General features: G+C 47.1%; 1 protein-coding gene and 1 long non-coding RNA gene across 2 annotated transcripts in view; both read left to right on the forward strand.

Moving 5' to 3' along the window:
• The first annotated feature begins 415 nt into the window (after positions 1-415).
• The window catches only part of SH3RF3 (SH3 domain containing ring finger 3), a 231,622-nt gene continuing 207,938 nt past the window's right edge, over positions 416-24,099 (forward strand). Inside the window, exon 1 of the mRNA XM_015277864.3 lies at positions 416-859. Within this exon, the coding sequence (XP_015133350.1) occupies positions 464-859 (396 nt within the window). The 5' untranslated portion in view covers positions 416-463. The remainder of the gene's footprint in view (positions 860-24,099) is intronic.
• LOC121109031 lies at positions 1,120-23,359 on the forward strand. The gene is made up of 3 exons (XR_005845975.2): positions 1,120-13,750; positions 14,372-20,312; positions 20,397-23,359. It is a non-coding gene; the product is annotated as an uncharacterized LOC121109031 (long non-coding RNA).

Genomic DNA, 24,099 nt, shown 5'->3' on the forward strand with positions numbered 1-24,099 from the left:
CGAGAGGCGGAGGAGTAGGAGGAGGAAGGCGGGCGGCGAGCCCCGCTGCCGAGAGCCGCGGGCCGGCGGCGGGCCGGGCGGGGCCGGCCTCCGTGCCGCGGGCGCCTCCCGGGGCTCCCTGCCCCGCCCCGCCCCGGCCGCCCTGGCCCCCCGCAGCCGCGCCGGGCCCCGCAGCACCGCGCTTAGCGTCCGGCCGGGCGCCCTCCTCCCGCCCCGCGCCGCCGCCGCCGCCCGCCCGCGGCCCCCCCGCCGCCCCGATGGCCCTCGGCGCGCCTCCGCCGCGCCCCCCCCGCCGCCTCCGCCGCCGGCCGCCGCGGCCCTAGGGGCGTCGGGGCCCTGCGCTGCCCCGCGGAGGGGAGGCGGAGGCGGCGGCGGGGCGGGGGCGGAGGCGGAGGCGAGGGGGCGGCGGAGCGGCGGCGGAGCGGGAGCCGGCGGCGGCGGCGGCGGCGGCGGCGCGGCGGCGATGGACGAGTCGTCGCTGCTGGACCTGCTGGAGTGCTCCGTGTGCCTGGAGCGGCTGGACACCACGGCCAAGGTGCTGCCGTGCCAGCACACCTTCTGCCGCCGCTGCCTGGAGAGCATCGTCAGCTCCCGCCACGAGCTGCGCTGCCCCGAGTGCCGCATCCTGGTGGGCTGCGGCGTGGACGAGCTGCCCGCCAACATCCTCCTCGTCCGTCTCCTGGACGGCATCCGCCAGCGGCCCCGCGCCGCCGGGGGCGCCAGCGGCAGCCCCAGCGCCGCGGCCCCCGCGTACCCCCAGCCCGCCGCCGCCCCCAGCGCCGTCGCCGCCGCCGCCGCCTCGGCCGCCGCCAGCCTGAGGGAGCTGGCAGCCGCCAGCCGCAGCGCCCTGCTGGGAAAGGTGGGTGCGGGCCGCGCGGGGCGGGCGGGCAGAGCCGGGCCGGGGGCCGCGGGGCTGCCGGCGGGGAGCGGGGCGCCGAGTCCCGGCGAATCTGCCGGCCCCGCTGCCCGGCAGGTGCAGGAGCTGCCGGCTGGCGTTGCCCTCCCGGGAGCGCGGGTCTGCGCGTGAGGTGCGCGGTTTGTTGAAGGGGGGAGCGCTGCAGCGAACGAGGTTACGTTCGAAACCCGCAGTCGAACGCCCGATCTCGCCGCTTTTCAAATGAGGGGCGAGGGCTGCGTCCGCTCGGGCGGACGGAGGTCGGTTCCTCCCTGCGTTCCGTCCGGCGTAACCCCGAGTGATAAAATTCACCGCCGGACCTCTCCGGGAGACTTCAGAACGGCGACGCTCCGAAGACAGACGGAGAACTTTATCTTATCTCTAACGGCATAGTCACGGCGGGTACGTGGGGTTATCCCTGGTCCCGTACCTCGGTGCTCAGGCTTCTGCCTCGGGAAGGTCACTGCGGAGATGCCGTGTGAAGTTGTGGCACTGTCGTGGATGCTTCAGTTAATTCATTTCCTATTTCTTTCTCTTGCGGGGAACCCACAGAGCCGTGCTGGGGTCTCAAAGTTTTGCCTGCAGGAAATGATGGCGAATGCCACGCATTGTTCCATAAAAGCCAGTTGTGGAGTGAAACGCGCCCAGCAATACTTCTGGCAGGGCAGAGCCTTTATTACTTTGCCGCGGGCTGCCATCGGCTTCGACTATTTAATAAAGGCTTTAAGAGGAAGCGGAGCAGTGGGATGCCACCCTCTGCTTTTCTGCTTGTGCCTTTCAGCTCGGCTTTGCTCGCTGCTTTGCCACAGCAGACAGCTGTCGTCACCTGGAGGTTCAGCGTCCCCAAAGGGCCTTTTGCATTCGGTGGGTTGTTTGGAACACGAGGTCCATATCGCTCTGGTACCACAAGTAGGGGCTGCGTGGAAGGCTTGTTGCACCTGCAGGGCTCCTGCTGCAGGGTCCTGTGCCCTGAGCAGCATTTGGGGGCACCTGGCAGCACAGGCTCTGCCTCTCCTGGCTGTTAATCCCAATTACCATGGGATGTTGCCGTGGGGGATGCACGTGTAAGGAGATGCTTCTGGGGAAAACTTACTTGAGAGTGACTTGAGAACGTGAGCATTCTCAGAGAGGTGGAGGTTTTATTATTTTGCCATCGTCAGGTTTCACAGAAGTCACTTCCCTAAGCCCTATGCCAGTTGTCACATAGTAAATGATAACGCATCATGTCCTCTCCTTTTCTGACTTTGATTGAACAGCGCTCTGCTGAGCGTCGCCACTTGTGTGGTGTGTCTGCGTGGGTTGCCATCCATCTGATTTTGGTAGAAAGCACGTGACCCGAGGATCACATTTTGGCTGCTGTGGTTAACAACTGCTGCTTCCACTCACCGGGGTGAGCGGATGCTGCTGGGGGGCTGCGGGGCTGTTTGCACGGCTTCTGACGGAGCTCCCAACTGCACCCTGCAAATCAGTGCAGCGTGCTTGATCCTCGCAAGGTTCATTACAGGGAGAGAAAGTCTGAACTAATCTGCTTTTAAAAAAAGCAGCAGGGGAGAGTAATCCTCCTCGGAGCTGCTGATACAGCTGATTGCTGAGCTTTCCTGGAGGCAGTGCAGCACCTCTCCTCCCCAGACAGCCACTGGAACAAACATGCCTGCACCGGGCTGGAGCAGAACCGTTTCCCATCTAATCCTGTATAGCTCTGGACTGGATCCACCTTTTCCGATCCTACACGAGTCTGGGACAGCTTAGCTCTCTTGGGGAGAGCTATTGTGATTCTATCCGTATTCCTGTATTATTATTATTATTATTATTTTAATTTCAGAAATTGGTGTAGATTCACTGCCTGAGGCTTGAATGCAAATGATGGTGTTTTGCTAATTAATACCTTTCCTCTTAATATATTAACTCGGGACATACCAATGGGGTTCTGGTTAGGAAGGAGGCTGCTCGTTGCAAGGTGCAGTGGCACAGAGCCAAGGTGCTTCCATCAGGCTCTGGTCTTGCAGAAACCCTCAGAGCACTGCGTGTTACCATCACACCAGGGATGTGTTTCTATGAGAACTTCAGTTAACCTTAGAAGGCAGAGCAGAGCCAGCTTCCACGTTGTTATCATGTCTGTGTTTTGCTGTGACGCATCTTACACTTGGGGGAAGTCTGCTTTGCAGAGTTGGTGTTTCCAAAAACCAACGAACATTGTTTGACGCTTTGGCAAAACTCAGAGCTCTGTGTATCTTTCTCTGGGTTCGGATGGTTCTTTTCCAATAGCTTAGCATGGGCTGGGTCTCTCCAGAGTGCTGAAATGTAAAGTGAGGGGAGCTGGGGATGAGCTGCAGCTGGGAGAGTTGACCAAGGCCAGCCTTCAGCAGTACTGAAGTACCACAGGTACTCTAAGGCACATGGTACACATTTCCAGCATGAGAGGTCTGGAAGTGTTGTTTCCCTGCAATTTCGGGCTTGAAGGATACTTGTGATTGTCCTGATCTGCAGTGACGTGTGCCCTTGCTAACCCTGTCAGCCTCCCAGTGCCTGTCTCAGCCTGTAAAAACAATTGTTTCTACACCGTATCTTTTGGGATGCTCGCCTTAAAGATACTATGCAAATGCAGAGTATGGTTATAGATTTATAAAAGGGTCTGAAAGCTGAAAGAGCACAGCAGAAGGATGAGGGGAAGAAAATCCAGAAGCTGTTAGAGCGGCCACCCCTGGGGATAACGCAGGAGGCTGAGAGTGGTTTATAATGGTAGTCGCTTTACACACAAGGTTGTAATTTATTGGCTCCTCCGTTTCCATTACCACTGTAGAACCGCTGGGGGAATTCAGGTTCTGTCAAAGTAAATGGCTCCCTCGGACTGCTGAGGCATTATGGTAAATCTGGGTTCTTTACTGAGCGACTTTTATTTTTTTTAACAATTGTTGGAGTGTATCACTTAGAATCGTTCAGGAGTTCTCAAGATCAAATAGACAGCTAAATGTGTGCAAGTCTTTATCAATTTCCTCCCAAACCAGTCCTCTCCCACTCCAGGTGCAAAGCTTACTGCTTACTCACTTCAAGTATAAACCGAGAGCAACATTTGTATAACAAAGCAACAACCCTTAGAAAACAAAGCTGTGTCTCCATTTCCCCAGAAGAAACGTGGCCGAGGTGGCAGAGCCACATGAGGTGTGTTCCCAGGAGGTGGGACAGGTGGCAGCGAGGGGCGGCGTAAGGGAAGTGCACAGTGACAGATAGGCTGTGCTCTGCCTTTCACTGCGTGCTTCTCCCACCTTGGATATGTGCAGAGCTGTTTCACTGCCTCAGGTGGGACGCTGCAGTTTGCTAGCCCAGGAGGAAGGTTCCGAATCCTCAGCCTCACAAGTAGAGGGAGCAGTGCTGGTTTGTTAGTCAGTCTTTCAGAAATTGCTTGAAAGAGGCATCAAGACGTTGCTTTTTATGAGAGCCCTGGCCCATCCTGCTCTGGCTGTTTTTAAGGTTATAGTGGGTTCACTGTGGAGTTGAAGTTGTGGAAATTTTCCACTGCAATATTTCCTTATTGTAGCCACTTTCTGCGTGGGTTATGGGTTTTACAAGGGAAGCAAATGAGGTTGTGCATTTATGTGCATGTATATCCATTGCAGGCACCAGTGGGCTGAGAGGATGCATTGTCTGGAGCAGAAGAGAATCCTGAACTTGGCTTTATAACAGTCAGGTTTCCGTTGGAGTTTCACACTTGTTAGCAATGCACAATATGAAATAGACATACCTTAATTTTACTTCTTCTCAGACGTATCTTCTGGTTTTGTTGGCTAATGGTTGAGCTTTCTCACCAAGTCATCCAAGCAGTACTTCTAGGTATACATTCTAGGTATCAAGGTCTCTGATTTTGAGGGTTTTTTTTTGTTGTTGTTGTTTGTTGTTTTTTTTTTTTGTCTTGCAGATGATTAAAAAGTGTGTTTCAATGCATGAGATTACCAAGGCCACAAAAGGGTATTGTAAAGAATGTAACAAAGAGTTTTGAAATCCCAGCAATTAAGGCTGTTGTCACAGAAGTGAGAGAGCATAGGAGTGAGGACTGCAGAGGAGCTGAACCACATGCAGTCAGGATTCACTGAGCTCTCAGTTTTTCAGCCATACTACCATTTGCAGGTGTCACCTTGATGCTCATTACACTTTGGAGAAATGCATTGTTTACCTAACACTGGGCATTACTGTTAGCTTCTACGTGCAAGCAAGAGATTCACAGATTTGTAGGGGCTGGAAGGGACCTCTAGATATTGAGTCCAGCCCCCCCCACAAAGCAGGCTCCCTACAGCAGGCTGCATAGGTAGGCACCCAGGTGGGTCTTGAATATCTCCAGAGAAGGAGAATCCACAGCCCCTCTAGTGAACCTGTTCCAGTGCCCAAGAGAAAACGTGTAGTAGACCTGATGTGCCCGAAGGGTGACAGTGCCAACCTTTAGGGCTTTCCCTCATTCCCCTGGGTGGGCAGCAGTAGCTCAGGCACACGTGGGAGAACCTGGGGGCTGTTTAGGGCATTGTGCCACCAGCCCTAGTAATGTGTGTCAGCATGGCATGCTTTCGGTGCCTCCTCTTGCCATCAAATGTGGATGCTAGGTTTAATCTCTGCGCGTCATCCCTCTGAGTGATTCATGGATGGTGATAGCACATAGCGTGTGACAGTTTCTGGAGTTGAGCAGCTGTTTGCTCAGAGAGAGAATGTACAAACTGGTGAGAGTGATACCCTGTGCACATTTTAATTCTGGCAGGTTTTGCCCAGCTCCCCTCGCTGCCATTTGCTCCTTGGGGAGCTAAGGCTGCTTTGTTCATGAGGCCAAGGCCTGAGCACTGATAGGGCAGCATGCAGGGTCCTGGTGGGTAGCTGAGCTGCTAGGTCCCTGAGGTCCCAGCTGCCACCTGTGCCCTCTGATGCTCACATGCGAGCTGCCCTACCAATGTGTAGTTATTCGGTAGGGTCTGGGGAGATCTTCTCTTAGAGTCTGGAGTTATTTTAGCTGCTGTCTCAAAACTTCAGGTTAGTTATCTGATTACTGCTTCAATCTGAACAGTGTGCCTGGAGCTTGCCCTACAGTTTCACAACTTTGTTCGGTGTTTCATGCCGTCTCCATTAAGAAGCACTGCTTACACTGCTTAGGTTTCAGATAGACCTGCAATTCCCTTTTGCACTTCCATAACCTGCCTGTAATATCTGTGTCTATGGGAAGCTACTTTCTTCTTAAGTAAGGGATCACTCTCCCTTGGAAGCCTCTCCTTAACCTATAAAAGGCCGTTAATAACGAGTGTTTCACTCTAGTGTCTCTAAGGATTGTAATTTCTGACTTCTGTATTGCATTTGTTCAGTTTTTGGACTCTCCGGGATGCTCCCGGTGTTGGCTTTCCAGTGGCCCCCCATCGCATACCGGGCTGAATTCTAGCTAGTATTTTCAATGCAGTCTTGTTAAAATCTGATATTTTACAACAGGTTTCCCCCGTCTGGGGCAAGCTGTCATGGGAAGAACCCAAGATTAGTCCTAATAGGACATGAGAGCCGGGACGAAGATAAACTGCGGGATTTGAGAAAGCTGCCTGACCTTGGCCTCGCCCCAGCTCCCACAGCAGCTGCGTGCCTGCAGCTGGGAGCAGGACAGAGCTGTGCCAGCTGTGGGTTCCTCCCCAGCCCTGCACAGTGCCAGCCCACTGCCTGGTCCTGGGCTGGAAAATAGCCATCCGGACCATTGTGCGAAAGGGAAAGTAAAGATTAAAAAAAAAAACAAGCAAAGGAAAGTGGGAAAAATTAAGGAAATGTCTCACTGGTACATCTGAGAGTTGGACCTGGAAGCAAGGCCTCTCTGTTTACCAGCCCCTGATCCTCTTTCTTCCACTGGTCTGGGTTCCTCTTACTTCCTGAGCTTCCTCCTGACAACACAGGGCAGCAGGAGACTGCTGCTGTGCTTTCTCTGCTTGGCTGCAATGCCACGCTCTTCAGCAGCATTGTTAAACTTTCTGGTTAACTGTTTTTTTTTGAGGAAAGTACTGCTTCTGTCGTCAGAGAACTCACGATGAACCTTTAAAATTGAAGAGCCTTAAAAACGCCCTGCAGTGTATAGTTTAATCTAATAGTCCTTGCGTGTAATGTGATCATTTTTATTGATACGTGCACACGGGGTGCTTTTCAGCCCAGGGGAAGGACGGAAGGAAGGAATATTACTTTGGGTATTAAAAAGACATTTTGTTTTTAAAAGTCGAGAGAAAAATGTGAAACATCTGAAATGAAGAGCGCTGTCTGCCCAGTCTTCTGAGTGCAGCTCAGACGAGCTCCACAGCATTCACAGCGCATGTTGCCTGTGCACACACAAACTCCAGCAATGCACAGCTGTGGGCAGCAGCCACCGCCCCTTTCCCTTTGCCTGCCCCGGCTGCTTTATCTCCTTGTGCGTTGCATGCAGCCCATGTGTGGTTGACGAGTGTTTGCACAGCCATGTGCTGAAAAATGGCCCAGGATGGGCTACGCAACATCTGCCCTCGCTCTGCTTCTCTGCTGGGGTCGTGGGCTCAGTGCTGGGGTGCCCTGCAGTGCTGGCTTTGGTGAGAGGCAGCTGCAGGAGGCACTGATCAGAAAGAGGGCTGGGTGGGACTGTGCGCTTTTGCCACAGCAATAGTGTAATGTCATTCGACACAGAGGTGCAAAGGATGTTCTGCTCGCTGAGACAGCGGGACCACGGTGCAAAGCTTGGTCCTGTTGTGTGGTGTGCCTTGCGGATCAGTGTCAGTGGAGTTCGTTCCTCTTGTTGGCCATCATCTGAACTATGATTTACCACACAAGTGACACTAGTGCTGTGTATGGTGAATGAGTGCCTTTCTGTGTACAGAATTGGTAATTATGGGAAGAGGTTGTTTCTTAACCGATGCTTGAAGTGCCTCTCCGCTGCTACAGCAACAGGAGGGAGAGCCTGATTATTCAGGCAAGTTAACGTTAATTTTATTCCCGAGATTTGTTTTTAAATCTGATCCATGCCAATATGAATTCGCCATTGCTAATTTTAGCATGGTCTGCTCACAGAAGATAACAAATCCCAGTTTTAGATGAAAGAAGAAGTATTTTAACAGGAGGCTGACTAGATTGTTATCAAAATGCTAATGATCAGTTCTCCTGCAGCCTCAGTTATTTTCAGAGGGAGGACTAGAATAGACACATCATCTGAATAAGATTGATTTTAATATGTATTACTATCTCATTAAGCTGTTAAAGTCTCTCCCCTTCTGGACAGAGGTTCATTACGTGCTGCAGCTGGTGCATCATTATCATGGGCTCAGGTACAAGACGGGCAGAGCGTGAGAGAGGGATGTGAAGTTCTGAATGAGTTCTATGGGTGAAGATACGGTGGTCCTGGCCACAGAGAGAGGGGAACTGCTGTGCCTGCTGTGCTGCGTCCTGATTGCCTTCTGGTTGACAGCCAAACGTCAGCCAAATCCAGGCACTATCGTATTTACTTGACTAAATGATAGTTTCAGTAAATACTGTTGAACATGCTTGCTTGTGGATTAATTTCAGGCTAATTCAAATCAAAATCTCCTTAGTGAGTTACAGTAAAAAGATACGGTTTTATGAATTTACTTTTTAATTTCTAATTTCATTTTGAAACGGCTTCTAACAGACTGCCTGTTTTATTGGCTGTCTTTTTACATGTCTCCAAGTGCTTTCTTTGGAGCTTGTTTCAGGTTTGTGGTGTTGTCATCCCTATAAGCAAATCAGTACGTTTTCATTTTACTTGATAGCAATAATTGATGAATTTTTAATTATTTTAACCCAGTAAAGTAGAAGGAAGCAGACAATTGACTTCATCTTGCATATATTTTTCCGTAAATAAGATGCACACACACAAATGTAAATACGTATGTGTGTGTGTACTAAATATATTTCCCAGAGTATATAGCTTTTTGACAGGAAAGGATCTTTTCTGCATTCTTGTCTCCCTGTGCATGCAATGGAGTGGGTTGTGCAGTGCTGTCACCACATGACGGACATGTGTGCACTGTGTCCTGGTGCTGTGGCTTCTGGTCGCTCCTCTGGACACACACCCAGCATTCCCCTAAAGGAGTGGCACTGCTGGAGGGATGGTGGGTGTGTGCATGGGCAGCCTCCTCCTGCACGCCTCAAGTATAGATCTGTGCTTGTCGTGTGACTGGGTTGCTTTCCCGAACCACTGCTGTGCCCCATGCTCATGTACACATGGATCCCACTGCTGTTTCGCCTTTTTTTCCAGGGTTGGAGCCCCACTTGGATGGGAAAAAGTTCAAATCATAGGTTGAAGCCCCAGCAGCACTGGGGCTGGGCACTGATCTGTCTGCTGTCCCTTGCAGAGTTCAGTCAGCAGCTTTCCTCCCAGATCCCTTTATTTTGCGTGCTTCCCTTCTAACACACATAATAGCAAAGCCTTTGGAGGATACAGTCATATGTATGTGTCATAAGATAGAGTAAAATAATAAGTGACAACCATGAGATGAATTCTTTTTTTTGTTTCTTGTTTTCTTCTGGGTATGTCACAGTGGAAAACATCTGATTGTTTACATTTCACAGTCATGCAGCAATGTAAGATCAGAGTCAGTTGTATCTTTTGAATAATGAAAAATGGGTACATTCTAAAATGAAAGTTTGGTAGTTTTGAGTTATATCGTGGAGAGGAAACTTTATTTTGTGCAAGCTTGAGTTTGACCCGTTCTGATAAACACGGGACTTCCTTTTGTAAGCAGTCAGTTTCACTTTTATCTGAGTATATATTTCCATGTTGGGGCTATCACTGTAGTAATTCCTATTAAAATAATTTAGCACACTTTAAATACGAGTCTGAGCAGGGTTCAGCATCTGTAATAACACTGTGCAGACAGGGAGAGGTCATTTTGTGCTTATTAACAAACAGCAACTCAGCAGCCAGAGCTGAACGGACATCTCCCACTCATCCGAAGCCTTGGAAACCAGGAAATCAGTGGTTACAGGGGAAGGTTCATGCCTTCCTCCCTTTGTCTCACAGCAGCATACTGAAATGCAGAGGTGCAGAGAGCCATGGGTCTTTTTCTTTTTCGTTTCTCTGCTTCTAGTGTTTGTTCCATATTAGCTTGCCTGAGCCTCTGTTGCTAAGCATTGTTTTAGCCTTCTCTCTGAGAAGAAGAACGTGCAAATCCAAGAGTGCTTGCACGGGTGGTTGTGTTAATCTCCAAAATAGAATTACAGAACCACAGAGTCCTATAGCTTGGAGAAGATCACCAAGTCCAACCATCAACCTGATGGCAGGTCAGAGTAGGTCAGGTTGCCCCATCACTAAACCAGGTCCCTTAGTGCCACGTCCACACACCTGAATCCTTGCCGTGTGTCTGATATGTATAATCACATGTGTCTGCATGTATTCTAGCCCATACTGCAGAGCCCATCCTTCAGACAGGTGTTGTCACTGCTGCCTGTGCAATAGGTGCAGAGAAGGCTGGAGAAGATGGCGGCCCTCACACATGGTGGCTGAAATGGTGCCGGTGCTGTTGATGGTCAGGGACCCTGGGAGAGGGCTGTGCTGGGCGGTGGCTGTGGTGACTGTATGGCGTTTAGTCGTGCCAAGAGGTCTCATGTCGTGCGAGAGACAAGGGAGGATCATTCTGGATGCTTTGTTTCCTGTGGGAGTAGGTCTTGTGCGATCACTTCATCTTAAAAGTATGCGGGAAGCATTTACGAAGGATTTGCCCTGGCTGTGCTGCTATTTGGAACTGTTGAGTGTAGTCAGTAAGATTTGATGAGTGCCTTCGAGGCTGTTTAGAGCTGGTGTTGCCCTCTCAGCAAGCTGGAGACCCCAGAGTTTGCTGGTGGACGTCTTAGATTCCATGACTCTATGATCTTTCTCACCATTACAGAGAAGTGCATTGTGCTGGGGCCCTTCTGTCGTGGAGGTAAAACTGCCTGGACTCACCTTGCTGGGGGCACTCCATACACAGGCCTCCACCTGCAGGTGCCCAGAGGTGACAAGGAAAGGGGCATAGTTTTTTTTTGTTACCACTGGGCTGACACGAGAAGAGTCGGCGCTCACCTGCAAAATGAGACACTGTGAGGAACTGGCTAGAGTTTGGGTTCCTCAGTTACTCTGATGCTTTCTATGAACGTGCACTTCCTTTGCAAGTCAACTCATGACTGAAAAACGAAAGGTTTGAAGCAGTGATGCCAGCTCCCCAAATCAGTGATGCCTTCCCCGTACTGGTGGGATGAAGAGAAGCCAAACACACAACAAAAGATGTGGCCAGCCTGAAATTGTCTCATTGCTGTGGAAACCCAGAGGGACTGGTGGCAAGTGGATAAAGGCCAGTGAATCTCAGTCAAGGTAGTAAAGGTTTTCTTGTTTTGTTTGTTTGTTTGTTTCTGAAGAGCTTCCTTGGCTCATGAATAGTATTGGAAGGTGCTTCTATTAGCAGCACTTAACTTCTTAAAGTTGTGTGGCTGCAGACCCAAGAAAGCAGCTGTGTGTTGCCCTTTGTTGAGTAGCTTTGTCCGAATGAACTTCGGATAAACACCATTTTGTTTTTCACAGCTTTTTTGTAAGTGATTAATGAGGGAAAGGGAGTAATCTGCTACTTGGCAGTGTTGCCAGGCGTGTGGTAAGAGAGCAAAAGTTCCTCTCTGTAGTGTAGTAGAAAGGATGAATCAATTTCTCTCTCTTTTTTTTTTTTTTTCATTTCCACCTCCTCTTTCCCTCTATCCTCACAGCCCAAAAGGACTGCAAATTTCCAAGATAAGTGTGAAGGAGCTGTGATGCCCAAACTGTTTGCAGGGACACAGGAGAGCCTTGGGGACCACGTGTTTCCTAGGATCATGACTGAGTTCCTGTGGGAGGTGTGAGAAATCAGTACTACAAGCAGCAATATTGTGGCACCTCTGCAGACCCATTTTGTTGGAGAAGTATTCTTCCTAGGAAGGCAAACTTGAGAAATGGGATTTGGCTGGCTTTGCTTCATTGACTTGGTTCAAATATTGTTCAAGGTGCTGATGGTGTCATCCTATTGCTTTGCTGTGGCTCTGCCTCATGTTCCTGGTTTTGACTCTGTGTGCAGCGAGCAAGTTGGGCATTTCCCTCTTTTGTTCCCATTCCTTCCATACCAGTTGTCCCTTGGCATTGTCCCCCTGCCTGTCCCTGTCCCCTCTGAATACCTGAAGTGTCTTTGCACAGGGCGGTGCTGGTGAGCTGCTTCTCAGCCATCCCACATCCCTCCTGCTCCACCTGTACGTGAGCAGCATCAGGACAGAGGTGCACCAGAGAAATGGGCACAGAAAACAGGACCTAGCAGACACAGCCACAGGCAGAGAAAAGTAAATATTGCAAACCACGTGTATTTGTGTTTTGAAAGGTTACAGTAGCTTGAGAGGAGCACTGCTGTTGATTCCTCAGTCGTCTCGATGCAGTAAGGATGCTCTAAGGAAGATTTCATTTTTGTGTTGGAGGGTTTCCTTGGGTATACTACTTCCAAATTGAATACAGAAATTGAATACAGAGTCATTCTCACGTCCTTATTTCACTGCAGCTTTGCTAGAGGAACTCTTCTGATGTGTAGAAAGGTTTGGAGTGGAAAAAATTGTTCAACATCTGAAGTATAGTCTCATACTTAATGGATTGTTTTAATTTCCCAGTAGAGATACTCTGTTTCTGAGCAGTGATAGTAAAATCTTGACCTTAAGTTACAATTTCATTCTTTAATAAATATAGTTATCTTATTTAATATCTCTAAACACCACAGAATGCTTTATAGAAAATAGCGAGTTGCTTTTTTGGATGAGAAACTAAAGCACAGAGCAGCCTGCTAGCATTAGGGTGGAGATGGACAGAGATTGCATGACCTTAGGCTCTAGGCACTGCTGCTGTGACCCTCGATGTCCTCAAGCTCTCGTCATTCAAGTGTTTGGAACAGGCATAACAGGCATTTCACAACAGGTCTTGCTACGATGAGTTTCACCTACTTCACTGTGTACTACAGCTCCATTTGGCCTACATCCAAGTTTAGTTTCTTCAGTTACTGAAATTGTTCCCTTCTTCGGTTTCCTAATACTAAAATGCTGTAAAATTAACTGGAAAGCAACTATTATGTTCCCTATTTCTTCCTTTTGTCTTCACATTCTGGATGTTTTTTGTTTGTGCGTGTTTATTTTTCCCTTGCTTATTTTCTCTTTTATTGCATCCATGAAGCTTTTGTTCTCAATTTTTATGTCACTTGACATATCAGAGAAGCCAAATAAAATCCTTCTCATTGCTGCTTCAAGTTAAAAACTACTTTTTATGCTGAACAATAATTGTATTACAAGGGAGCCTGATGTGCCCTCAGTGCCATTACAGTATGTTGAATAAAAGGTAATTTAATGGAAACAGTGGAGTATTTGAAAGTTCACTCTATGCAAATTGGATTTTTGCCTTCTATTATTTACATTACACCTTATTCATATTTAAGGCCACGGGGATTATCATCTGCTTTAATGGCTTTATTTAATAAAGACTTTAGGATCTAGCACGGGCTTCAATCTGTTATCAGGATTTCAATTAACTAGCTTTGCCTTTGGTTGCTCCATAAATCCTACAAATACATCTAAATAATTAATTTGCTTTCACTGGATGGTAGTGGCTACTCTGAAATACAGCTGCTACATACGTAGCTGTTAAATGACACATCCGTGCTCCTAACTTGTTTTTGTTATTATTTTGTCAAAGTATCGCAACTATGACGCTCTGCTGTTAAGGTGACTGGCTAGACCATGATCAGCATCCCATGGTAGAAGACCTCATAGAAGAACTTGAGTTATGGCTGAGGACCTTTGGAACTAGGTTGCAAGCGCACCTTGAATTCTGGGAGGAGAGAATGGAGACAGGTGGGGTGCCACAGATGAACGTATCCCCTAATGGAGTGTCTTGAGTTGCGACTGAATATAATGTGAAACAGAGGCTGGACAAGGGTGATTGTAGGGTGGAGGAGTGGTCATTAATGCAAGGGACTGTGTTATGGCCAGGTGGCACAGGCAATCCCTGAGCTCACCCATGTGCAGCAGGCTGTGCCCCCTGCTTGGGGTGTCTGACTGCATGCAATGGGACTCTGCAAATTTAACTAGTCAGAAGCTGGCAGCTGTGCAGAAGTGCTGTTGATCCGAGATCTCTTCCAAGTAGCTCTGGCTGGCTCACGTCCTGAGGACCTTTGCAGTCAGATTTAAAACTGCTGCAATATTTAAAGCTTTAGAAATATTTTTCAGCTATCAGTGCGTGATTAACTGAGTGTATGAACTCGAAGGGAAACATAGTATTTATTAACCGTGGTTCACTTAGTCATTTTGGCATTTGATAGGCAAAGATTATGCATTTTTTTCCCAGGAGTTACGTTAATAATTTCAGCATGATAACTTTAATTTTAAAAAGTACTTTTCTTGGTTTAGGGAGGGTTGTTCGTGCCTGTGTACAAGTAGAACTGTAATTACAATTTCTTCTCTCCATTATTTCAGGTTTAAAGCGCACCTTCTGCCCCGTGAGACAAAAAGATGAGTTACATTTACTGTGCTGAAAGGGTTAATGTGTGAAAATGGAAACATTCAAGGCTGTATTAGTGACAGTTTCATTGTGCTGGCAAAAGAAAAGGACAAAACGCAGCTACAGTTTACTCTTCTTGCTATATAATGATTTGTTTTATATTACTGTGAGAATTCATACTGTATCCAGAGAAGGTGGAAAGCTGAAATGGCGATACTGCCTCTGTTGAGTACATATTTTGGTGCTCCTCAAGTTTTGAATGTGCCGATTGTTGCCTTTTGAGAAGCTTCCAATAGAGAATGCTGCTCTTCACTTTTAGGTTTCTTCCCAGCCCTCATGGAAGTCTTGAAAGAGAAAATACCTGGCTTTGTGAGGAAGGTCTAAGCAACTGAAATGCAGTCCTGCCCTTTGGTGCCTACTGCAGCAGATAAAATAATACGGGGGAGTATTTTAACTCCATGAATTTGTCCAGCGTGGGAACCAGCGCTCTTAGATACATCTGCCAGAGGAAAATATGTTGTTTAGCAAGTTCACAAAATATTGACCATTCGGTACAGGTTGTTCATGCTCGCAGAGGTTATTGTCGGTGTTAGGGAACCACTGAGTAAACAACTGGATGAGAGTTTGCATCAAAGCTTTATTTCCAATAGACTCCTGCAACTTTTCCTGAAAACATTTCTCTACACATCTGAAAAATCTTTCCTCTAACAGATGTTAATGTTTATAGGACAGTTACAGCAGAAACATAACTTGGGTGTATATCAGTGCTTGCCTGGAGTAAACTCCACCATGGAGTTCACAGTCCTTCAGCAAAGCCAGGAGAAGGGACACCAACATAGCGTCTCTCATCTAAACCTGTGTTTAAGGATGCTGTAATCATTTCTTGGGAGATGTTCATTTGCATCTGCACCACCCAGTCCTGTTAAAATCCTCCCAAAAAGTCAGGAGCAAACAAAACAATATTCTGCTGCCTTCTTGGGTTTCCTATGGTAGTGCTCTTGATGGGATTGTCACCTTTCCCTCTGGCAGCGATAGGATTTGACTCCCAGAAGTTCTGGGCTGGACCCAGAGCCCTTAAATATCATGTGTGTAAGCAGTGGAGGTCATCTGCTAGCCACTGGATGGCAAAGTGGCTCCTGCAACACAGAGGAGACCAAACAAGAAAGAGTACAAATGCAAATGCAAAATTACATTGCATTTACAATGCAAAACTTACATTTTTCTTAGAAGACTGATAGCAAATGGTCAGTCTGTAAAGAAAGAAATGTTGCTCTCACTTGAACTCAAACTTAGTTTTGGTTTCTGCAGATGGAAAATTAATGTTCATGACAGAGTTCATTGCTAGAGGAATGCTGCCTCAGAATGAAACTTTGGTTTTCTTATTTTATTTCAGTATAAAACATTGCTATTTTACCCTTAGAAAATAACCAACATTCCCGGTAGGAAATTGTTGGTCTGTTAAGATAAACAAAGTCATCTGTAGCTGATGTGAACGGTCTTTTGCTTCTTCTGTACAAGGCACGTAAATCTCTCTCTTGGCTCTTCTAACCAGTCTGGTTCTCTCATCTTTGCCCATGGAAAGGCCCTGGCTTAATTCCTTCTGAATCATATTCTGTTTGTCTCATTTCCTATTGCTGTGATTAAAGCTAAGCTGGGCAAACACAGGCCGTAACTTCTACACATAGGCTTGCTAAGCTGAAGTGTATATTATTAAAATGTCTTGAATTCACTTCTACTATCTGTTCATTTAATGCACTAAAACCTGCTATGTGGGTTAAGAATAAATGATAGCGTTACCACATTCGATACTTGTTATTGTGCATTTGTGGGAAGGATCAGATTGTGTGTGGGGGACCTGGACTCCTGGGCGTGCAGAGGAATGCATACACTTGGTTGGATACAAAGAGCCAAAAGGGTCCTTAGTAGATGCCTGGAAAGAAGTGCTGGAAATGCACTAGAAATGCAGCTGATGTCCCTCCAGTGCTGTGTAGTAGAATCCAGGTGTTGATAGGAAGAGTATGTCCCCATGCATTGCTGGTAGATGACCGAATCAGAGAACGGCTGAGATGGGAAGGAACCTCAGGGTTCATCTGGTCCCACTGGTGCTCGAGCAGGGCCTCCCTGAGCAGGGGTGCCCAGGACTGTGTCCAGAGATACTGAACAGTTCTTTAGTGCAGCATGGACTGTGCCTGATCCTGGCAGTGAAGACAATGGCTTTAGAAGTAAGCAGTCATTAAAACCACAGGTCCATTGCTCTTGCATTGTTAGGAACTGCACCCCTCTGTTAAACTTTAAAGGCTGTTATTCAGGTGGTTTCTTGATTGGGTGTGCTTTTTATGTTCATCCGTGTGCTGTTGGTGGCTGAAAGCAGAGCTAGTCAGTGCAACCATCACTCCCATCATTTATCTGTGAGAATCTGTCTTTTCTTCAGACTTGGGAAATTGTCACCTGTCCTGGAAATTTATAGCTCGTCTTTCCTTTGGGGCTACTGTGAGTTTATCTGAAGTATTTATAGCTATTATAGTTGTTTGACAAACAGGTTCAGCCAAATAAGAGACCTCGGTAGAGCAGATTAATAGCAGAGAGCCTTTTATTTAACTTGGCAAGGCTCATCACAAACCATCAAAGAAATCGGTCGCTTTGTCAGTAGTATTGAGTGGATGGATATGATAAACAAAGAGGTCACAAAGTCTTCCTCAGAAACAGAAATACGAAGGGCTTGCCAAACAGCCTTATACTCAAATATAGGTGTTGAATGTATTCAAGGCATATGAGGTTCGTAGCTGTTGTTCCCATAGGTATTCATGAGTTTCTGCAAAATGCAGGGAGGAAACAGATCTTGAAGGAACCCAGAAGTGACACGCAGCTCATCTGTTTTGCTGAGCTGTTTCCCTAAATTAAATCCACTGCTTCCAAAGTGAAGTTGATAATAGGATGTTGGAAACGGTCTTTCAGCAGTGATTGGGAAAACAGCTACCAGCAGCCCATTGCAAATACAGGTATTCTGGCGGTAATTCTCTGTTCCCAAGTGTGGTGCTCGCTTAAGGTCTAATCTCAGCAGAAGCTTTAAATGCATACTTGTGTTAATCTCCGTTAAAGCATTTTTGCCTGTGGTTAACTATAGCAGCATGTTCTCAATTAAGCATGTGTCTGAGATGTCCTCTGCAGAAATAAACGGCTGACTTGAGGTTAGAGAGAATTTCCTCTGCACAGCTTCTGGGCTCTGTTCTAGCTAGACCTGTCTGCATCTATTTAGAAGGAGGCAGCGGGTGCTGCTGGCTTCTGTCCTCGTGTCAGGAATTAAGAACGTGGCTGAAGACCTTCACTTCTGTAATGCAGAGGAGAGCAGGCGAAGGAGCTGGAATGAAGCAGAACTGTAAACTGTAATGCCAGTGTTACTGCTCTCTGTCAGCTGTTGCAAGGAGGATGAGCATTACAAGTGTCACAGGTGTCTTTAATTATATATGGCCTTACTTACTGAAATATTCATAAGAAAAGGATACATCATGTGAAAGTTCTTGTTGGAAGGAATAATGGTTATTCTTCAATATCAACATGGAGATTCCCCCAGCAGGTTCTTCATCTGGCAAAATGATTGCTGCATTTACTGAAAAAAAAATTTCAGTGCTGTCTCTCATTGCTGTGCCTCCTTTTCCCTGGTAAGCCATTCCACAGCCACAATTGCTGTGGCTGTGTCTTAAAGAAGTTCTTGCTGCAAGTGTGAAAAAATCCTGGCTTCTGATGAGCAGCTGGGGAGCAGAGGCACTGATTTATAGGAGAACATAAGTGTTGCAGAATACAAAAGCTAGTGTACTCTTCAGTTTCAGGTTTGATGAGTCCTGTGAGCCTCGCAGGACTGGTGAGTCCCATAAAGCATATGGTTAGCAAATTGGGTGAATTCCAGTCTGAAACTAATGTAAAAATAGAGGAACTGGTTTTAGCGCTGTGCTTTTACCGCCTGTGCTTATGTTGCAATTGTGTTAGAAATAGGAACGCTAAACTTACAGCTGGCAACAGGTGGAGGGTGATGAACGGAGGGATTGTTCTGGATGTGTCGGGGAAGGGCAAGATGAAAGCAGTGTGACTTGGAGGGTCTGTTGTTTTAATAACGCAGCTTACTTAGGTGCAGCCCAGCAGTACCCCTGAGGGCAGTCACTGTTCATTTCTGTGCACTGGAGGATGTTGTTGGCTCAGTGTGCATCCTGGTTCTGGCCCCGAGCCGTGGAGCTGTCACAACAGGGCAATGGAAGGGAGGAAGCGTGGCAGTGTCTCAATGAACCATGCATCCGCACCATCATCCTACTCCCCTTCTCTCTGGGTGATGCATGAATTTCGTTTCTCGCCTCCTGGGCAAGCAGAACAACCCCTCCAAGGTACGGTGCTGCACTGGTCAGCAGTCTTTGGGAAACGCTAGCGTTTGCTTGAGCACTGCTGCTATATTCCCTGCCTGCTTCCAGGCTGCCTGTGAATGGCCGTGAAGCCAGCAGAGCGATGGCTGAGCAGCAGTGCTTCCTCGTCTTCCCTTTGCCCAGCCCTGGTGCTCACAGCCAGGTGCCCTCACACGCAGGCACATTTAGCTGCGGTCATACTTGGCCTCCTCATACAGCAATATGAGCCAGGCCATGGCTTTTTTTTAGGAAAAGGTCCTGAACTTATGTCCTGCTTTAACCAGATGACTTAGGAATCTGCTTGTGGGATGATTTCACCCAGTGTGTAATAACCCTCCCTGGCAGCTGCTGCTGGCCTGCCAGTGCTGGGTACACTGGGTGGCCTCATGGGCTGCTCCTTCCTCAGGAGTGGCACCCACACCACAGCCTGGCAGGACCTGGTCATTCTGCTGCCTCTGCTGATTTGCACGTCCCTTTCCTGGCTCTTGAAGGTTGGATAAGGCAATAGATTGCTCCTGGCCTTTAGTCCCCAAAACGCAGACCTCACACATGCCATATATTTAAGTGATCCTTTTGCCGTTTCTGTCCCCAGAGTTCTTTTCTGCTTCAACTCCAAGGGTACAGCATTCAGTTTCACAAAGAATGGACTAGGGGATGACCACGTGGTCATCATCTTGGGCCTCCTCTTGTGGGAGACAGTATCTAAAATAATGACCGTTCTGGATATGTCCAGGAGCCACATGCCTCCCTGTAGCCTGGCTCAGCAGAGGCTGCAAGTGGCTCACCACCAGTTGTTTATCAAGAAGCCAGACGCTGCCAAACCCATATTTTAAAACCACTGTGCAACTGGCGTTTTGTGAGAAGCCTCCTCCTGGGTCTTTGAAGCATGTGAGCATGCAAATTGCTGCTTGCTTATGCTCTTGCAGCCCGTACAGTTGCATTTGTGTTCAGATTGCTCAGCCAGCCCCCCGCCCCATTGAGGTGGGTCTCGCTGGCATGTGGAGCTCCATAAGTTGCCTCAGAAGAGTTGTCTTGAATGGAGATTGAGCCACTCTGTGCAGGCTGCACATGGTGTTACCATGTGGCTGCAGCTCTTAAAAAGCCTCATGCAGTGATGGATCATAAAGGGCTCTTAGCAGACACTGGGTATTTTTTTCTTCTGGGTAAGGACCACAAGAAATAATTGCCAGTAATCTGCATCTACAAGGTCTGGATTTGATGGTAGGGAGAGGCTGTTAGGTCTACAGTTTGTCCTTGATCACAGCAGTGTTCCAGGTGCCTGATGATGAAGAAGTCAAGGCAGGTGACTGTTGTTTTACCAGGAAAACATGCGAGAATATTGGTGGCTCATCCAGGATATTCCTTCGCCTACTCTGTGTGGCAAAAGCATATATACATGTAGGACCAATATAGGTAAAGTTTTGCAAAATGTATGAACTCTGCCTTATCATGGGAAGTGCCACCTGAGGTCTGGCCATTTCAGTAGAGCACATGTATGTCGGACAAAGGAGACTGGCTTTATTTTCAGGTAACAGGACTGTTCTTCTGCTGGCGCACTGTAATTTGAAGGAATAGGCAAGTTTGGGTTTGTGACCATAGCTATGCTTCATAGGGCGGTTGGGATGAGTTTTGGAGCCAAAAAAAGACTTTGATCCTTGTACGTGCTGGTTCTGTGATGTGTATGTAACATTTCATGTTGGTAAGTAAATCACTTTTATGAAAATGAAGCTTTAAGGGAAAAAGAAGGTCTATCTCTTCATAGCCCCAGAACCTACAGTGCTTTGGTTTTCATTATTATTTATAAGCAGGCTTCCTTATTGGTAAGAAATCCTGGTTTATGTCTCAGTTTCACACTTGGTGATGCATTGCTCTGTCAGGATTCTGTAGGATATGTGTGTTTAAAAAAATGAAATGGTGTGTATTGATCTTTAACATAGAAGCATCACAAGGTGTATTTAGATGTACCAACCCAGGGCAAAACACTAAAAGGAAGGAAGGAAGAAAAAATCACCCTGAGCAGAAACAATTTTTATTCTCGATTGTTTTATAGTAAAATGTAGTAAAGCAAGTACGTGTAATTTACCTCTTCTTGTTGACTGCCTTTGCAGAACTGTATCTGAATCATTTCCTGTTAGTGAATAAAACCAAGAGGTTTTCAGGGTTGTTTAGTCTGGGCAACTGGGAGTTGGTGTAGCTAATGTGTTCCAGGAGGTTAACCACTGTGATCTCTCTTGTCTGAGTCGTTTCCCTTTTTCAGAGGGTGTGCAGCCCCTACGGTTGCCTTTCAGGTAGCAAGCGATCAGCTGTCTCCCGTGTATGGTGAAAGAGCTCAATCTGTGGCCATGTGAAATCTCAACGACGTGCAGTGCCTGTCTCTGCTGTGGCCTGGATGGAGGTAAAGGAGAGCGACCCTTCCACAACAGCAATTTCCTCTTCCCAGAATAACGGCATTCATATTTTATGGGCAATAGTTTTTGAGAACCTCATTTTGTATTCACGGAAAATCACGTTAATAGGCGAGGTATTTATCTGTAATTCACATCTTTAACGAGGGGAATAGTGGTTCCTCCGAGGCATTCTAATGGAAATTTTTATTTCCCGATAGAATCCCCAGACCATTAGGAGGAATTTGAGGTGATGCTGACAAAGGGGAGCGATGAATGAGGAACCTCCTGACCAGCGCGGTGCCACCCCTCAGGAAAGCTGGGCGCAGGCCATGGGGCTTTGTGCTGCACGGCCATCTGGAGCAGGCGATTACACGGTTTGCAATTAGCTCCTGGTGTCAGGATGCTCCGGTCGCGGAGTTCCTCCAACATAGCGGTTTCTGCGGCACTAAGTCACTAATCACGCCTGGGATGCCTGCAGGCGATTGCTGCTGGCAGTGCTTTCTTCAGTATTTAACCTGTGCGTTTTTGAACAGCAGTCTTTCTTGTACTTCTCTTATTAACTTCGTTTTGGAGCTTATCATTGATTTTTTTTTTCCCACCCTATTCTTTTTTTTTTCTTTTAACAGCACCTGATGTGTGTTTGTAATTAATTATTTAGTGGGCACGGTACGACATAAAAGGGAATATTTTACAAACGATTCTATTTTTCTCCTTTTTGTGGCTTTTTGCCCCGTGCTCTTGTGATCTCCCAACAGCTGATCTCCTGGATGATGAAAGCGACCGCTAATGGGCTCTCGCTCGTACATGGTTCTAGGTGTGCTGCATTTCAGCCCCTGCGTGGAGGATAAATTCCTTAATGGAGATTTGGAGAGAGTTTTTTCACACGTAGCACAAGCATGCTAATGGATGGCTAAAGCCAATTCCGTTCTTGGGTTTCAAATTAATTTCCATGAAAGCTCTGGGCTTAATTCGGTTGAGAATGTGCTCTTAATTCAATAAAAGAAGAACGGCGATTATGGTGAACACTGGAAGTCTGATGGCCATTGTATTAATTTTTAGAAAAGAAATGCGTTCTTATTTGTCATGCTATTTACTTAACAAGAGGGCTGCAAGCTGTGGAAACCCATTGTAATTGAGTCTGTACAAACAATTTCTGTACACATTTGTGTTTGACTTGCATCAACGGTAGTCAGCGTTTGGGAAGCATTTTGAAAGGCTACAAAAAGGCAATATTTTTGTGGTGGGGAGTTTGTTAGGTTCCTTGTAGGCCCTGGATCTAGAGCACTGAGTGAAGGTAAAAGTCTGCTAACAGCCTTTTTTATATGTATATTTAAAATCCTATACCGGGCCTTGCTAGCCTGAGGGTCTAAAAGAAACACTAACTGAATTATTTTGTTTCTGAATGCACACATCTTGACTGAGTTAGTTTTTAAAAAGAGAGTCTTGCCCTTCCTTTATGTGGTTATAAGTTAAAAGTGCTCGAGGTAGTCAGACAAAAGTTAAACAAAATACTCTGAGGCTGATCTGTTTGTGGTGTTTACAGTCAGTTAGCTTCTATAGTTCATTTTACCCTGTAAAGGCAGAGGTGTTTTTGCACTCTAATAATCTGTGGCTTTTAATAACTGCTCTTTTATAAAGTTTTGCACATGCCTGTAGGTTCCACATATCCACAGAGGAAGGCCCAGAAAGCTGTATGGTTAGGGGGCTGTTCCTCAGTGAGCGATCCTGGGTGGGTCGGAGGTAAGCTGGTGCCCCAGATGTGCACATGGGGGTCACAGCTAGCTCCTTGTCTTTACTTCCCTGCATTTAAGGGTGTGAGCTTCAAAAAGAGGCAGAATCTGATGCAGGATAGTAGCATGTTGTCCAAGCGGAAGAGGGAGTGAGGACGGACCTGGGGGACCAGGGATCCCAAAGCCACTCAATGCATCTGTCTTCTGCCATTTCCCTTCTGCTTTTGTTTGGCCTGGGAGAAATAAAAGCTCAATAGTATCACATCTACCTGTCCTACCTGATAGGTTCCTATAATACTTATTCTTTTCTCCAGAGGAGAACTTAGGACAACAGCAATGGAGAGGCATCCTCACTAGAATCATAGAATCATAGAATTACTCAGGTTGGAAAGGACCTCGAAGATCATCAAGTCCAACCATAGTACCCTAACTCTAACAACCCTCTGCTAAATCATATCTCTGAGCACCACATCCAAACAGCTCTTAAACACATCCAGGGATGGTGACTCAACCACCTCCCTGGGGAGCCTATTCCAGTGTTTAACCACCCTTTCTGTAAAGAAGTGTTTCCTAACGTCCAACCTAACTTACCTTGGTGCAACTTGAGGCCATTTCCCATCGTCTTGTCACCTGTCACCAGTGAGAAGAGACCTACCCTGCTCTCACTGCAAGCACCTAGAAGTTGTATTGCTTTCTGTACTGTTTTTCCTTAAGTTGGGTTTAGCTGATTTGGGCTATCTCAGGAAAGACCATCTGGGGTATTTTAGCTCTATCAACTACATTCCTGAGACATGCTTAAAACTTCTCTGTTTGGATGAGTAAATGCATCCAGTGGTGGTTCTCCAGAGCCCTCACACTGTGTGTCTTCTGCTCGCTGTACTGCTACCTCTCCTCACCTGTTATTTCTGCATCTGCATGTATATTGTCACTGCCAATTTTTGGTGTAACTTACACCGTAAACACCTGAAAGCCAAGATCTGGTTTTACCTGCAAGGTCCCGTGTGAGTGAGATATAGTGTAAAGAAGTATTACTAGTAATGATGACCAGATGTAGTGCGGTAGTAAAGTTGAGCAGCGTTCCAGCTGTGCCAAGGCAGTGGGCTTCCCCTTATCTCAGTTCCTCTGTCTGTGAAGTTATTTTACTTTCTTCTCACGAGGAGACTTTGTGAAGATTCCTTTAAGTGTGGAACTTCCAGCC

The sequence above is a fragment of the Gallus gallus genome, chromosome 1 (assembly GCF_016699485.2).
Source record: "Gallus gallus isolate bGalGal1 chromosome 1, bGalGal1.mat.broiler.GRCg7b, whole genome shotgun sequence".
Taxonomy (NCBI): domain Eukaryota; kingdom Metazoa; phylum Chordata; class Aves; order Galliformes; family Phasianidae; genus Gallus; species Gallus gallus.